The following is a 16,407-nucleotide window of genomic DNA, read 5'->3' on the forward strand; positions in this document are numbered from 1 at the left end:
GGCATGTGTGTATCTCTCGGTTGAATGGTAGTTAATGTTGGAGCTAATCAATGTGCTTTGGTTCAGTTTAAGGGATATGCTGACCATGCTGAGGCTCTCGGTTATTTTTCCAGTAGGAGTGTTGCTTGTGAGGACTATGGCGTGGACTTCCTCTGGAAACTCGCACTCGCAGCTAGTCCAGAACCTTAGAAGTGAGTATCATAAGACATAGGAGCAGAATTAGGCCATTTGGCCCATCGGGTCTGCTCCGCCATTCAATCTTGGCTGATATTTTTCTCATCCTCATTCTCCTGCCTTCTCTCCATAACCCCTAATCCTCTTGTTAATCAAGAACCTATCTATCTCTGTCTTAAAGACATTCAGATTTGGCCTCCACAGCCTTCTGCGGCAAAATGTTCCACAGATTCACCACCCTCTGGCTGAAGAAATTCCTCCTCATCTCTGTTTTAAAGGATCGTCCCTTTAGTCTGAGATGGTGTCCTCTCCACGGCCACTCTATCCAGGCTTTGCAGTATCCTGTTAAGTTTCAATAAGATCACCCCTCATCCTTCTAAACTCCAATGAGTACAGGCCCAGAGTCCTCAACTGTTCCTCATACGACAAGCTGTTCATTCCAGGGATCATTCTTATGAACCTCCTCTGGACCCTCTCCAAGGCCAGCACATCCTTCCTTAGATACGGGGCCCAAAACTGCTCACAATACTCCAAATAGGGTCTAACCAGAGCCGTATACAACCTCTGAAGTCCGTCCCTGGTCTTATATTCCAGCCCTCTTGACATGAATTCTAACATTGCATTTGCCTTCTTAACTGCTGACTGAACCTGTTGTTGCTGATTTTCTCCTTGGTTCAATTGCTCTGTTTTATTACCTTTGCTCTCGAGTCACCAGGTATTTTTATGATACCGCCACGAGGTTCAAGTCCGAGTAATGATCACTAACCCAATACACCGATTAGTAAGATGTAAATCAGAGCACATTTGTTATACACAGTAATTGCTATTCATGCACAAATTCTACGTCTAAGCTACTTCTACGACTAACAGGTCTATACTTAATTTCAGACTGGCCCACCAGGTCAGGGAAACAAATGGCCTTTCGTTTGGGTTCTGAGTCTGCGGGATTCGAAGTTGGTACGGATTGGTAGCTAGGAGCGCCTATCTCGTAGCGAGCATTGAATTCAGACTTACGTTGTTCAGGAGTACTGCACCGGTCACGGTCAATGTTGGTTCGTGTTGCTGGGTGACCCGAGCAGGACGCAGAGGTGAAGAGAGCTGATTTGAACTTGGGGCTCAACTCTTATAGTCCCCAGGGGCTTCCCGCCTTTCGGGGCGGACCCTGTACCTGGTCCCAAGTGATTGGACTTTGTCCCAATCGCTTGGTTCGATTTTCTCCAATACTGGAGCGGTTCCCTGATCGATGGGCGGTCTTGAGGTGCTCGTTCACCTCCTTTGTGTTGGCTCCTGCTTGCGCCGAAGAGTCTGGCTTTGCTTTGTGTGTCCAAAATGTTACTTATTGTTCCCGGGGATTGCTCATCAGTATGCAGGTGGCTGCGACATTGTTATGCTGATGGTCGCTGGCATCGATGTTGTCTGGCCTTTGCAGAGGTAAATACACAGCAAACCTGCAGCTGCTGGTTTCTGTCTATGTTGGCTGACTTTCCCATCAGCCTTTGCCATTCGCTATTTTAAATCGGGAGCTGGCCAATTTAGGTGGCTACACACCCTCCTTGTGATCCTAATGCGAAGCGTGAAGGATCACATAACTACGTTGCTTTCCATTCCCTGACCTGGGGAGCACTTCTTTCATGGCCTCTACACTGACCGTAACTATGCAAAAAATTTTAACTGACACTTCTAAGGGGCGCTATGTCAAACAGGGACATGCATTACAAAACAAAAAAATGGGAACCTCTAACTATCCTTAATACACTACACTCACTTAAACATTTCATCACTCTAACTTCCTCAACCATACAAACAAAATCATAGCAGTTTATACACATTTTTCCTGGCTTGGCAGTCAAGCTCAGGATCATACAATTGCTCATGAACGTTTCTTTATTTACAACAAAAACGCAAACGAATGCTCTTTATTATAGATCGCTGGGGTCTGGTCGTATCCGAAAATAGGGGATCTGATCCTATATGCCGGGGTTCGAGCGCGGTAGGCTCTCCTCCATTTTCATGGACACATAGTCTGCACGATGCAGCAGAGTATCGCCAATACCAGTAAGGATTCTATTACATAGGACAGGGAGTACCAGGTTATAAACCTGGCACACCAAGGTGGTGTGGTGTCGCTGGTGACTGGGCTCTGGGTACTGTGGGGAAGTGAAACATTAACGGCTGGGTGGCTTGAAGTCATGGGGTTCGCGTTCACGCGCAACCAAATGTCCATTATCACGATGATGGACCATGTGAAGGAAGTCTTCATGGCTGTTCGTCTTTCACTTCTCTTCTCCGGTTCTGGAGTTCTATGGAAACAAGCATAGTGTCTGTAACTATCTTTGTTTAACATCTTGTACGATAGTCTGTCTGTCCTTTAGTGCCAATTACTCCCTTTATAATTAGTCACTATGTGTGACTCCCTCATTTTTTTTCCTCCAAAAACCGAATTTTAGGACAAGACACACTTCCAAATAATGAACCAGTGCGAGCCGTCTCGCAGACTGTGCGATCTACCATCCAAATGTTTGAGGATGTAAATGGCATGTGTTTGGCAACCTAAGGGTTACCTGAAACAAACCAAAACTTTTTGAAATAAAATTTCCAAAATGAGGTGCGTATGGGCCACGACGGGTAAGAGTTGGATGGAGTCCCCGGGTAGGACGGCGACCAATGCCGTGTCTCCCCTACCCGAGCGTAGCTGACCAGAGGGGGGTTCCCAGGCAGGGCGGGTCCCAAGCCGTTTCTCCACTGCCTGAGCAACCGACAAGAACGGGCAAGAAATGTAGTCATCATGGTGGGGCTGCCGTATTGGTTCCTTCCTTGAACCAGAAGAGCAGTTTCGAATGAGTGTGGTATCTGTCGACAGACTAGTTCCGCTGAACTGGCGTCTGGGACCTTAACAAGTCTCTGCAGACAAACTAGTTCCTCTGAACTAGCGTCTGGCCAATAGCAAGTCTCTGGGCAAGTCCTCAGAGGTTTCGGCCGAAAAGGCGTGGGGCCGTGAAAAATTTTTTTTGGCTGACAAACAACATTTAACAAACTTACAAACAACATAAAACATGCTGCAGGTTCCATCAAAAGGACACCACTTCTCCCAAGCAGTTCCTTTTAAAACATCATCTGGACATCTCCGTTATCGGTTGCGAACAGGGTCGCAAAGGGGTTCTCATTTTGGGAGTCAGACTCAAGGTCGTCATCTTCTCCCGGGTGCCAAACTCTTGAATGTATTAAGGTTGATAGGGCTGCATGGTGTGACTTGGGGTCGCTCTTGTCGTTTCGGACGAGTCTGAACGAGTTGTCTCTGTGCCAGTAGTTGGTGTCTAGTTGTGTGGGGATGGAATCGGGGTCGTCATGGTAGTTCGGTGGTGGGGTTTGTTTAGGAAAGTGATCATGAAGGGATCACTCGAATTGTAGTCGGATTCGCTGGGTGTGGGTCCTGTTGCATGGGGATAGTAGGGAGGCGTGCTGTGGCTATCGTCCGAGTCACAGTCGCTGTCTCTGCTGCTGCAGTCGGTGGGCGTTTCGGGGCGGAGTGTATATTTCGGGGGTGGGGTCGAGGTTGAGTCCGTGGCTGGGCTGGACGTGTTGGGGGATGGTAGGGTTACGTTGGCTGTGGGCGGGGTGTGGTGTGCTGCGTCGAGCATGACGTGGTGTGCGTGGTTAGACTGTGTTCCATATGCCTTCAGCTGGTTGATATGGAACCACGCAGTCTTACCGTTGGGATAGTTTATCTTGTATACGGAAGGGCTTACTTTGTCCGCAATGGAGTACGGACCCGAGTACTTTGGTGACAGGAATGTGCTGGGGTTGTAAACGGAGAGCATGACTTGCTGTCCTACACTGTACTCAGTCGCATGCACTGTCTTGTCGAAACAATCCTTGCTCTGTTTCTTCCTTGTGCCCAATTTCACTGCGGCTGCTAGCTGAGCCGTTTTAACATTTTCCACTAATTGCTCTACTGCTTTCTCGTGTGTGAGGGCCGTCACTTCGGGGCTGGTCAAGTCTAAACCTAATAAAAATTCTGTGCCTTTCATGTCCGGTCATGAGGGTGTGTGGGGTGTAACCTGTGGAAGTTGAAATTGTATTACGCAAAAACATCAGCGCAAAAGGGAGGACTGAGTCCCAAGTGGTGTTGTTTTGCTGGACCATTTTTCTGAGGGTGGATTTTAGGGTCCGATTCATGCGCTCCACGATACCACTCGACTGTGGGTGGTATGCTATGTGGAATTTTTGGGTGATGCCAAATATCGTGAGGACGTTCTGCATGACACGTCCCGTAAAATGGGAACCTTGGTCGGATTCGATGCTGCGGGGGAGTCCCCATCTTGTAAAGATGTGGTGGGTCAAAATCTTGGCTGTGGTTTTTGCAGTGTTTGTTCGGGCTGGGAATGCTTCCACCCATTTCGTAAACGTGTCTATCACCACGAGTACATATTTGTAGCCATTCCTGCAAGGGGGCAATGGTCCTATAAAATCAATCTGGAGGTTAGTCCAGGGGCCATTAACGGGTCGGGTGTGACTGAGTTGAGCCTTTTTGGCATATCTGTCCGGATTATTCTGGGCGCAGATAAGACCATTCTCGATGTAGTGATTTACATCGTCCTTTAAATTCGGCCACCAACAAAGCTGCTTGAGGTGGTCTGTAGTGGGATCGATTCCCTGATGTCCATGACCGTCATGGAACAAACAAATCAGTTGATTCCTGTCCTGTTCAGGAACCACATAAAGGGTGTCTTTTAACACCACACTGTCATGTGTGGTCAGTGCATTTTTGAACCTCTCATCGGGAGCTGGATATTTTCCTTTTACAATCTCCCAGAGATTGCTGTCCTGCTTCTGGGTCTCCACTAGATCCTCGATCTTTGTCTGCGAGACCTGAACTGCATTCACTGGTGCGCTTTCGGGGGATGTCCAAAAATATCCGTGCCTGGAACCTGCTTTAGCCAGTGCGTCGGCTTTTATATTTCCAGGGGGGGAGGAACGATGGTGGCTTCGAACTTTGACTATCCCAAAAGTCCTGTTCTGTGCTCTCTCTAAAAATGTGACGGAGCAATGGGGCTGAGGGGAGGGGTTTTCTGTCTGCGGAAACAAATCCTCTTGCTTTCCACAGGGGCAGGAATTCCGTGAGGCTGTTGCAGACATAGAGGCTGTCCGAGTAGATGTCTGCTGGGCTGGGGAAGGAATCTGGGTGTTCCACTATATATGCGATGGCTGCACGTTCTGCTGCCTGCGCGCCTAAGTGGCCTGGCAGTTTTAACGATATTTCCTCTAGGGCGCGTCCCTGCGCATCCTCGACATATATACCGCAATCTGTTATGCGCTTCCCATCCAATATTGTGGAAGATCCATCCACAAATATCCTTATGGGCTCACGCGTGTCTGTGTGCTGGGGGCTCTGGGTTGAACTACCTATCTTTCTGGGGGGTGTTTTCGCGATAAAGGGGCCTGTGTTGTGGTGTGGAGAGATAATTTCACATTCATGGGAGGTTCCGGGGTTCTGTAGGTTATCTGCTAAAAAAGTGTGGGTCGTTGTCCGTTTCACAGTGATGTCAGGGGAAAGCGGGTCTGGAACTTGTAGTGCGGGGGCTGCTATGAGTGATTGCTTCAACGCATCCACAGCATCCGTATGCTGTGGAAGCCATTCCCAGGGGGCTCCTTTCTTAGGAGGTCTGAGAGGGGTGCTGCCTTGCTGGCGAAACCGTCAATGTGGTTTCGGCAGTAGCTAACCAGTCCTAAAAACGACCGGAGGGCTGAAACATTCTGGGGAAGGGGCAATTTAGCAATCGAGTCAATCCTTTTATGCTCGATCTCATGTTTACCATGTGTGATAATTGTTCCCAAATATATCACCTTATCTTCCAAAAACTTGACAACCAATTGAGTGTAAGAGTTCCAGGAATTTGGACAGAAGCTCAATGTGCTCTTCCTTGGTGTCTGTCTGCAGTAGTAGGTCGTCTACATACTGAACCAAACATTCAGGGCGAGAGAATTTGGTTAAACCATTTTGGTGGAAAATGGAGGGGGAGTTGTGGAATCCTTGTGGAAGGCATGTCCACGTGTACTGCTGAATTTTAAAGCTGAAGGCAAATTTGTACTGGCACGCCTTTGCCAATGGAATGGACCAGAATCCATTACTGACATCCAAAACCGTGAAGAATCGGGAATTGAGTCCCTGCTTGAGCATGGTCTCGGGACTTGTTGCTACTGTGGGGGCTGCTGCGGGGGTGATTTTGTTGAGTTCCCGATAATCAATGGTCAGTCGCCATGATCCATCGGGCTTTCTCACTGGCCAAATCGGGGCATTATTAGTGGAGGCTACTGATCTAAGTACGCCCTGCTCTAATAAGCTTTCTATTACCTTTGAGATTTCTTCCTTTGCCTCTTGGGGAAATCCATACTGTTTTTGGGGTCTAGGGTCAGGTCCTGTTATCTGTACGGAGCCAGTCATCCGTCCACAGTCGTGCTAGTGGGTCGCGAATGCTGCCCTGTTCTTTTGCAGAACTGCCCTAACCTGCTTGTCCGTACTAAGCGTGGTCGGGTTGAACCAAAATTTGCCTACTGCGCTAATTTTGTTCGCGTATTCACCTATGTTGAGCGTTGCGGGGGCTCTTGCAGATTTCACCATTTTCCAGACACACTGGTTGACTGGATCAAATGAAAGATTGTGGGAATTCATGAAATCGATTCCCAGAATGTGTTCTGCTGTGTGGGGCAGGTCAACTAAAACTACGAGGTGCTTGGTGGTATTGGTACCGATTTGAATGGGTACAGGGGCTGTGATGTGTCCCTGCTGTGAGTGGTCTGTAAAGCCGCTGAGGGTGATAATGGCTGTAGTGGGCCACGTGTCCTTTTGGAACATGGTGGAGGAATTTATTGTGGTGCGGGACCCTCCTGTGTCCCATAGAAACTCGATGGGCTGTCCCCGAGTTTTCGCTGCAACTACCGGATGTCCGGATCTTTCCCCAAGGGTGTCGCAGACCCAACTGGGGGAGCCTGAACACCGTCAGTCCGTTCCGGTCAAGTCCGTCTGATCTGAACGGGCGCTAACACTATGAATGGGCTCTGTCTTCTTCTTACTCAGAGTGCCAGTCTGCTGGGCTCTCTGTGGCTTTCTAGGGGCATTGCACTCTCTTGCGAAGTGTCCCAAATGGACACAGTTGTAACACTCCTGTGACTTGGGTGGGGAGCTGTTCTTTCCTTCATTCACCCATGCGGGGTTCTGGTGGGTTGTAACTGCCTGTATATCACGGCGGCCTGCTTTTCCTCGGGAGTCTTGACTGCGGATTTGCTTTGTATAGATTGCTCCCAAGCACGGGACAATCTTTTCACTACCCACTTTTCGTTATGGCAAGGGACCATAACTCGCACAAGCTTTCTGTCCTGTTTCTGTAGCATGGGAGATAAGGGTGCGGGTCCATTTGGCCATGTTGTCTGGGGACAAATGGGCGCGGTCTAAGTCTCCAAAGACTGCTGTAAAGTGGATCCACAGGTGCCCAGCGAACGCTGTGGGGTGCTCGGCTTTCTTTTGTCTGCATTTGTTGAGGCCATCTACGGGGTCACCCCGGTTATACCCGATCGCATCCAGGATCGCGGTATGCATTTCTGCAAGGGTGCCTCCTCCTACATTCTGTGGGTCGGGAAGGGCTGCTGCTACTGAAGGGTCTAAACTTAAAACTGTGAGCTTTACATGCTCTCGCTCATCCAGGCCGTACATGGTTGCCTGCTGCTTAACGGTGGCAAAGAAATGGTGGGGGTCTGAGGTGGGAGGAACGGTGTGATCTTATCGCACGCGTCCTGTAATTGGGTCACTGTTAAGGGGTGTAGTATAGAAATTCCGTATCGTCCACTATGGCTGTGCGGCGGGTGGTGACTGGGCTCATTGGAGCCTGAACTATCTGCTCTGTGGGGGGTTGGGGCGCTTTTCTCTTTTGTGGCTTTCCATGCGCACATGTTCCCTAAACATATCTCTACGCTGTTTCATTCAATTCTTCCCAATCAGGGCCGTCTTCCTGATCTAATTTCGCTCCAAAGGTTTCCTGGAAGCCTTTCTGAACTGAAAGCAGCGATTGCAGCTCTGCAATCTGATTCCGGCACTTTGCGTGATCTAATGTGCTTTGTCTTTGTTCTGTGGTGGCAGCATGGAGTGCTCTCAATGCTGCCTTTAGATTGCTGCACTGTCTCTGCAACGCTTCTACCTGCTTTTCTGTTTCTTCACGTACCAGGACTGCACGTTGCGTGTCCTGATAGGCCTTTTCATATTGAAACTGGAAGCTGCTCAAGTGCGCCAGACAAGACTGGTGTGCCCTTTTGGCATCCTCCACCTCTCCATCTTTTGCTGCCAACTTCCTTCTCCATTCTAAATTTTCTCACTCTACCTCGCTTACATCGACCGTACTCATTCGATGTATGCCCTCTACCTCTTTCCGGAGCGTCCTAACGACCTCCTCTGTGCCTCGCAATTGTGCCAAGAAGGCACGATTGCCATCGGCTTGCGAGCTTTCCCTAAGCTCTTTTTGTGGATCTCACTCAGGTTCTCCCACCAAGTATGTCCTATACTCCCGGGACCTGATTCCTCGTTGTCACAGAATTCATTCCAAAGGGGCCATCCTTTCCCTTTGAGATATTTCCTGATCTCTTCCTCCCAAATGGGACATTGTCCCACTCTACTGCTGTTGGTCGCTGCGACCGCAAATTCCTCTGGGTTCATGAGGCCCTGCATTGCCATCTTTCCTATCTGAATGCTGCTCTTCAAATTTGGGACATGGGTATTAAGGCAGTGCTGTAAATACGGGTACGGCTTTCGCTACTTTCCGATATACAAACTTCCGACAGTTTTGTCGCAACAAAAAAATCTATCAGTTTTACCTTATCGCCCTGTTAGTTACGCATGCATACACACACTTCCGAATTATGAGTATTGATCAGAACTGCTTGAACACTTGTGGTTTTCTGTTTCCAATTGGATCTCTAATTCAAATTCTGGGTTCTCCCGGAGTGGTTTTCCACTTCTAGATCGGATCCCGTCAGATGTCGCCAAATAATGTTGCTGATTTTCTCCTTGGTTCAATTGCTCTGTTTTATTACCTTTGCTCTCGAGTCGCCAGGGAACTTTATGATACCGCCACGAGGTTCAAGTCCGAGTAATGATCAATAACCCAATACACCGATTAGTAAGATTTAAATCAAAGCACATTTATTATACACAGTAATCGCTACTCATGCACAAATTCTACGTCTAAGCTACTTCTACAACTAACAGGTCTATACTTGACTTCGGACTGGCCCACCAGGTCAGGGGAACAAATGGCCTTTCGTTCGGGTTCTGAGTCTGCGGGATTCGAAGTTGGTACGGATTGGTAGCTAGGAGCGCCTATCTCGTAGCGAGCGTTGAATTAAGACTTGCGTTGTTCAGGAGTACTGCACCGGTCACGGTCAATGTTGGTTCGTGTTGCTGGGTGACCTGAGCAGGACGCAGAGGTGAAGAGAGCGATTTGAACTTGGGGCTCAATTCTTATAGTCCCCAGGGGCTTCCCGCCTTTCGGGGCGGACCCTGTATCTGGTCCCAAGTGATTGGACTTTGTCCCAATCGCTTGGTTCGATTTTCTCCAATACTGGAGCGGTTCCCTGATCGATGGGCGGTCTTGAGGTGCTCGTTCACCTCCTTTGTGTTGGCTCCTGCTGGCGCCGAGGAGTCTGGCTTTGCTTTGTGTGTCCAAAATGTTACTTATTGTTCCCGGGGATTGCTCATCAATATGCAGATGGCTGCTACATTGTTATGCTGATGGTTGCTGGTATCGATATTGTCTGGCCTTTTCGGAGGTAAATACACAGGCAAATGTCAAAGGCAAGAATCGCAGTATTATAGAATCACAGTAGTTTACAGCATGGAAGATTGCTATTCCATTTTTTGCACGCCAGCTGACAAGTAGCCTGTCAAGCTATAGCGACACCCGATACTCCTTACGTCCCCTTGGGACCCCTTGCCACTCTGCCGACCCCCTAAGAGCCATTGCCAAGGGCTATATTGCTAGCAGGAACAGCAGCAGCGACAGCGGACACTCCTGCTTCATTCCCCTGTGTAACCGAAAACTTTGTCAGCTCATATCATTGGTCCGTACGCTCGCCACTGGTGCCACATATAACAGGCGAACCCATGCCACAAACTTGGGCCTAAACCCAAACCTTCCCAGCAGCACCACTCCATCCAGTCAAATTCCTTCTCCACGTCCATGGACACCACCACCACCTCCGGTTTAACAGTCGCCTTATATTACTGGAGAGTGGCCTGCGCTTTACGAAACCTGTGTAGTCCTCCGCAACCACCCCCGGGACACAACCTTCCATCCTCCCCGCCACCAGCTTGGCCAGCACCTTTATATTGGTATTTAACAGCGATTATAGACCTATACGACCCACATCCTAATGGGTCCTTCCCTTCTTCGATATTAATGGAATCATCGCCTGTATCACTGTCTCCGGCAGCTGCCCCTTCTCCAGCACCTCACTAAACGCCCCCAGCAGATACAGTGCTAGTTCCATCGCAAACTCCTTATAAAATTCCGCTGGGTAACCATCTGGCTCCGGGATCTTTCCCGATTTATACTTTCTAATACCTCCCTCAGCTCCAATGGCTCCTCTAGCGCCTTCCTCTTCTCTTCCTCCAGCTGCAGGAACTCCAGTCCATCCAAAAACTGCCCCGTGTCCCCCTCTTCAGGCCTGCGTCTGCCCTGTACAGGTCGTTATTGTATTCCCTAAATGCCTCCTTTATCATCCCGGCTCTGACACCACCTCCCCTGTCTCTGTCTGTACACTCAAAATTTCCCATAACTGGTGTGCCAACATTCAACTTGCCTTCTCCCTGTACTCATATTGCAGCCCCCTTGCCCTGCACAGCTGTCCCACCGCCCTCCCTGTCGTCAACCTATCGAATTTCCCTTGTAGCTTTTTCCCTCTCGCCAATCCATCCGTGGTGGGTACCCTTGAATACTCCCTGTCCACCTCGACTATTTCGCCCAATAATCGCTCGTACTCCTCCCTCCTTTTCCTATCCTCATGTGCCTTAAACAAGATAATCTTCCCCTGAACCACCGCCTTCAGTGGCTCCCAGAATGTGGCCGCCAGCACCTCCCCATTTTGATTTAACTCCACATAGTCTTTAATCACCCACCACACCATCACAAAACTCTCCGTCTGCTAGCAACCCCGAATCTCCACCCCGGTCTCTGCTTCCGTCCCGATCTAAGCCGAACCTCCAGACAATGGTCCGAAATTAGTATCCCTGCGTACGCTGCCCCCTCCACCCCCACCAGCACCTCACGGCTCACTACGAAAAAATCAATTCTGGAGTATACACTGTGCACATGTGAGAAAAAGGACCCTAACCCACCCGGGTTCTTAAAATGCCAAGAGTCCCCCATGCCCATCCTTTTTTTAAAAAAAACATTTTGATAAGACATTTATAAATTTTTAACATTAATTTCAAGAGGAAAAACAACAAAGTAAGTAACACCCACCCAACCAACAACCACGTCCATGCCTTACACACACAGTTCCCCAGTCCCCCTCCCCACTAACTAATCCCACCCTAACCATCCCCTTATTGTATCTGCTGACAGTTTAGTTTTCCCCGAAGAAGTCGATAAATGGCTGCCACCTCCGGACGAACCCTAACGTTGATCCTCTCGGGGCAAACTTAATTTTCTCAAGCCTGAGAAATCCAGCCATGTCATTATCCCATACCCCTGATTTCAGGGGCTCCAGGTCCTTCCACGCTAATAAGATCCGTCTCCGGGCTACCAAGGAGGCAAAGGCAAAAACATCCGCCTCTTCCACCCACTGGACACCCGGATCTTCCGACACACCCAAAAATCGCCACCTCTGGATGGAACCACCCCTACCTTCAATACCGTGGACATGATATCAGCAAATCCTTGCCAGAATCCCCTAAACTTCAGAAATGTCCAAAACATATGGACATGATTCGCGGGCTCTCCCGCACACCGCCCTCGCCTATCCTCCACCATTTCAATGAACCTGCTCATACGGGCCACAGTCATATGCACCCTTTGGATCACCTTGAATTGTATCAGGCTGAGCCTGGCACATGATGGGAACGCGTTAATCCGACTCAAGGCATCCTCCCACAATCCCGCCTCTAGTTCCTTGCCCAACTCTTCCTCCCATTTTCGCTTTACCTCTCCTATCGGGGTTTCCTCGAATTGCATGAGCTCTTTATAAATTTGTGAGACCTTCCACCCCCCACTCCCCGTTTTCGACACTACCTTATCCTGTATGCCCTGGGGGGTGGGAGCGGAAAGGTAGAAACCTGCCTCCGTGCAAAGTCCCTCACCTGCAGATAGCGGAACCCATTCCCACCTGGCATCTCAAATGCCCTCTCCATGTCCTCCAAGCACAGAAAGCTGCCATCAATAAACAGGTCCCCTAAACGCTCAATCCCAGCTCACTGCCACCTCCGAAACCCCCCATCCAACCTCCCTGGCACAAACCGGTGATTGCCACAAATTGGAGCTCATACCTTCGCTCCCTCCACTCCCATGTGCTTGCATCACTGTCCTCACACCCTCAAAGCCGCCACTACCGCCAGGCTTGTGGAGTACCGAGCCGGCGAGAATGGCAATGCCCCCCCCCAACCCGGCCCTGCTCTAGCAGCATCTTCTTTACCCACGGGGTTTTACCCGCCCATACGAACTCAGAGATCACTGTGTTCGCCCTCTTTAAAAAAAGCCTTCGGGATAAAAATAGGCAGGCACTGAAATACAAACAAAAACCTCAGGAGAACCGCCATCTTTACCGTCTGCACCCTCCCCGCCAGTGACAACGGGAGCATATCCCACTTTCGAAAGTCCTCCTTCATTGCTCCACTAACTGTGCCAAATTCAACTTGTGTAGCTGCTCCCATTCCCGTGCCACCTGGATTACCAAATACCGAAAACTCTCCCACCACCTTGAATGGCAACCCCCCAATCTCCTCTCCAGCCCCTTCGCCTCAATCGCAAAGATCTCGCTTTTGCCCATATTTAATTTGTACCCCAGAAAACAGGCCGAATTCCCCTAGGATCCCCATAATCTCTCCAATCCCCCCCCAGTGGCTCAGAAATATACAAAAGTAGGCTGTCCACAAATAACGAGACCCTGTGCTCCACCCCTGCTGCACTATCTCCTCCCGGTCCTTTGACGCTCTCCGCGCCATCGCCAGTGGCTCTATAACCAAAGCAAACAACAGTGGGGAGAGTGGACATCCCTGCCTCGCCCCCCCGGTGCAGCCTAAAATAATCCGAGCTCACTCAGTTTGTCCGCACGCTCACCACCAGTGCCTGGTACAGCAGCCAGACCCAGTCCACAAAACCCTGCCCAAACCCAAACCGCTCCAGGACCTCCCACAGGTACTCCCACTCTACCCGATCAAAGGCCTTCTCTGCATCCATGGCAACCACCACCTCCACCTCCCTTCCCTCGGAGGGCATCATAATCACGTTTAGTGCCTTCTGATATTGGCCTTTAGCTGCCCCCCTTTCACAAACCCCGTCTGGTCCGCCCCTATCATGCCTCCCCTATCACCCCTGGCACACAATCCTCTATTCTTGAGACCAAGATCTTGGCCAATAGCTTGGCGTCTACATTTAGCAGGAAGTTGGCCTGTACGACCCGCATTGTTCCGAGTCCTTAGCCCGCTTCAGGATGAGAGAAATCGAGGCCTGTGACGTCGTCAGGGGGGGGAGCACCCCTCGCTCCCGAGACTCATTAAACGCCCTTACCAGCAAGCGCCCGGCACTCCTGAAAACCTTTTTATAAAACTTCACCGGGTACTCGTCCGGCCCCGGGGCCTTGCCCGACTGCATCGCCTCCAGCCCCTCCACCACTTTGAACAGCACAATCGGGCCCCTTGGTCCTCCACTACCTCATCTTCCACCCTAGAACACTCCGTCCCTCCAAAAACCGCCTCATTCCCTCCATCCCGGCTGGGGGGTTCTGACTCGTACAGCCTACTATACAATTCCCTAAACACCCTATTTACCCCTGCTGGGTATAAGGTTGTGTTTTCCCCTCTATCCTTCACTCTTCCTATCTCCCTACCCTCCTCCTGTTTCCTTAGCTGCTAACATCCTACTGACCTCCTCCCTATATTCATACACTGCCCCTCTCACCTTTCTCACTGCCCCACCTCCTTCCCTGTAAATAGCAACCCAAACTCCATCTGCAGCTCCTGCCGCTCCTTCAACAGCCCTGCCTCCGGGGTCTCTGAGTACCTCCTGGCTACTTGGAGAATCTCCTTCACTAGTCTATCCATCTCCACCCGCTCCACCTTCTCCCTGTGTGCCCGTATCGAGATAAACACCCCTTTCACCACTGCCTTCAACGCCTCCCATACCGTGGCTGCCGAAACCTTCCAGGATCATTTATCTCCACATATCTCTGAATGGCCTCCCTCACCTGCACACACCACCTCCTCTGCTAATAGTCCTACATCTAATCTCTAGTGCGGACGCCGGTCCCCCTCCTTGCTCACCCGTAAATCCACCCAGTGTACTATCGGCGAGTACTTAACATCGACCACCCCCGCCAGCAAAGTCCTAACCATGACGAAAAAGTAAATCCGGGTGTACACCGGGGGGGGGGGGGGGGGAAACTCCTTCGTTCTCGGCCGCCCAAACCACCATGGATCCACCCCTCCCGTCTGTTCCATAAACTCCTTTAGTTCCTTCGCAGCCGCTGACATTCCTGTCCTCGAACTTGACCGATCCAGTCTTGGATCAATAACCGTATTGAAGCTCATAATCAGCCGATGCGAGTCCAGATCAGGGATCTTCCCCAATACCCGCCTCATGAACTCCACATCGTCCCAGTTCGGTGCATAAATGTACACCAGCATCACCAGTATCCCCTCCAACTTCCTGCTCATCATGATATATCTGCCCCCCAAGTCCGCCACTATACTTCCCACTTCAAACGCCACCCCGTAATAATCAGAATCGCCACTCCCCTTATTTTAGAATCTAGCCCTGAAATGAATACCTGCCCTACCTACCCCTTCCTCAGCCTGATCTGATCCACCACCCTCAGGTGTGTCTTCTGTATCATTGCCACGTCCGCCTTTAAGCTTTTCAGATGCGCGAACACACGGGCCCTCTTGACTGGCCCATTCCACCCTCACATTCCATGTGAGCAGCCTGGTCAGCCCCCCCGCCGATCAACCATCACAATTCCTAGGCCAGCCTCCAGCCCGCGTCCCGCACCCACCATTATCGACCCCCTCCCTGTCACCTTTCGTCAGTCCCTACCCTGTCAGCAGACTTTCATAGAATTTACAGTGCAGAAGGAGGCCTTTCGGCCCATCGAGTCTGCACCGGCTCTTGGAAAGAGCACCCTACCCAAGGTCAACACCTCCACCCTATCCCCACAACCCAGCAACCCCACCCAACACTAAGGGCAATTTTGGACACTAAGGGCAATTCATGGCCAATCCACCTAGCCTGCACATCTTTGGACTGTGGGAGGAAACCGGAGCACCCGGAGGAAACCCACGCACACACGGGGAGGATGTGCAGACTCCGCACAGACAGTGACTCAAGCCGGAATCGAACCTGGGACCCTGGAGCTGTGAAGCAATTGTGCTATCCACAATGCTACCGTGCTGCCCTTGTAAAAGCAGTTTCATCTCAGAAAATTAGTATGCAGGTACACAGGTAGTAAGGAAGACAAGTGGAATTTTGGCCTTTATAGCTAATTGGATAGAATATAATAATATTCATAACTTCTGCCATCCCCCCCCCCCCCCCCCCGCCTCCCCATAACAAAATAACAGCCCCAACCCCCATCAACACACTCCTCACCTGCTCACCCCCCACTGCGCTTCTGTGAGTTAGCCTGCTCTGGTAGCCCCCGCCCATGGCGCCAAGCATCTTATCCCCCACTGATTCCCCTCCACCCCGGCTGGACCATGAAATGAAATGAAATGAATCCTCCCAGTGCGAACTTTACAATCCCCAACAAACACAAAGAAGGAAAAGCAACCCATCATCCCCCCCATCAAGAACGAAACAAACTCAAAACAGAACAGAGCAACGGCCCCAAACCTAGTGCAAAAGTGATCCATACAAACCAGAGGAAAACCAAAATACAAGATATAAACACTCTCTCCAGAGTTCAATATCCTCATTCTCCTACCAGTCCACTGTCTCTAATAAATTCCATCGCCTCCTCTGATGATCTAGTGTTCCT

The 16,407-nt window shown here is 50.3% G+C and overlaps 1 protein-coding gene across 1 annotated transcript in view; it reads left to right on the forward strand.

Annotated features, from left to right (window-relative positions):
- Nucleotides 1-16,407, forward strand: part of pcmtl (l-isoaspartyl protein carboxyl methyltransferase, like) — a 74,975-nt gene that overhangs the window by 221 nt on the left and 58,347 nt on the right. Inside the window, 1 exon segment of the mRNA XM_072486927.1 lies at nt 67-191. Coding sequence (XP_072343028.1) covers nt 67-191 — 125 coding nt within the window.

This window comes from Scyliorhinus torazame, chromosome 2 (genome assembly GCF_047496885.1).
Source record: "Scyliorhinus torazame isolate Kashiwa2021f chromosome 2, sScyTor2.1, whole genome shotgun sequence".
Lineage (NCBI taxonomy): Eukaryota > Metazoa > Chordata > Chondrichthyes > Carcharhiniformes > Scyliorhinidae > Scyliorhinus > Scyliorhinus torazame.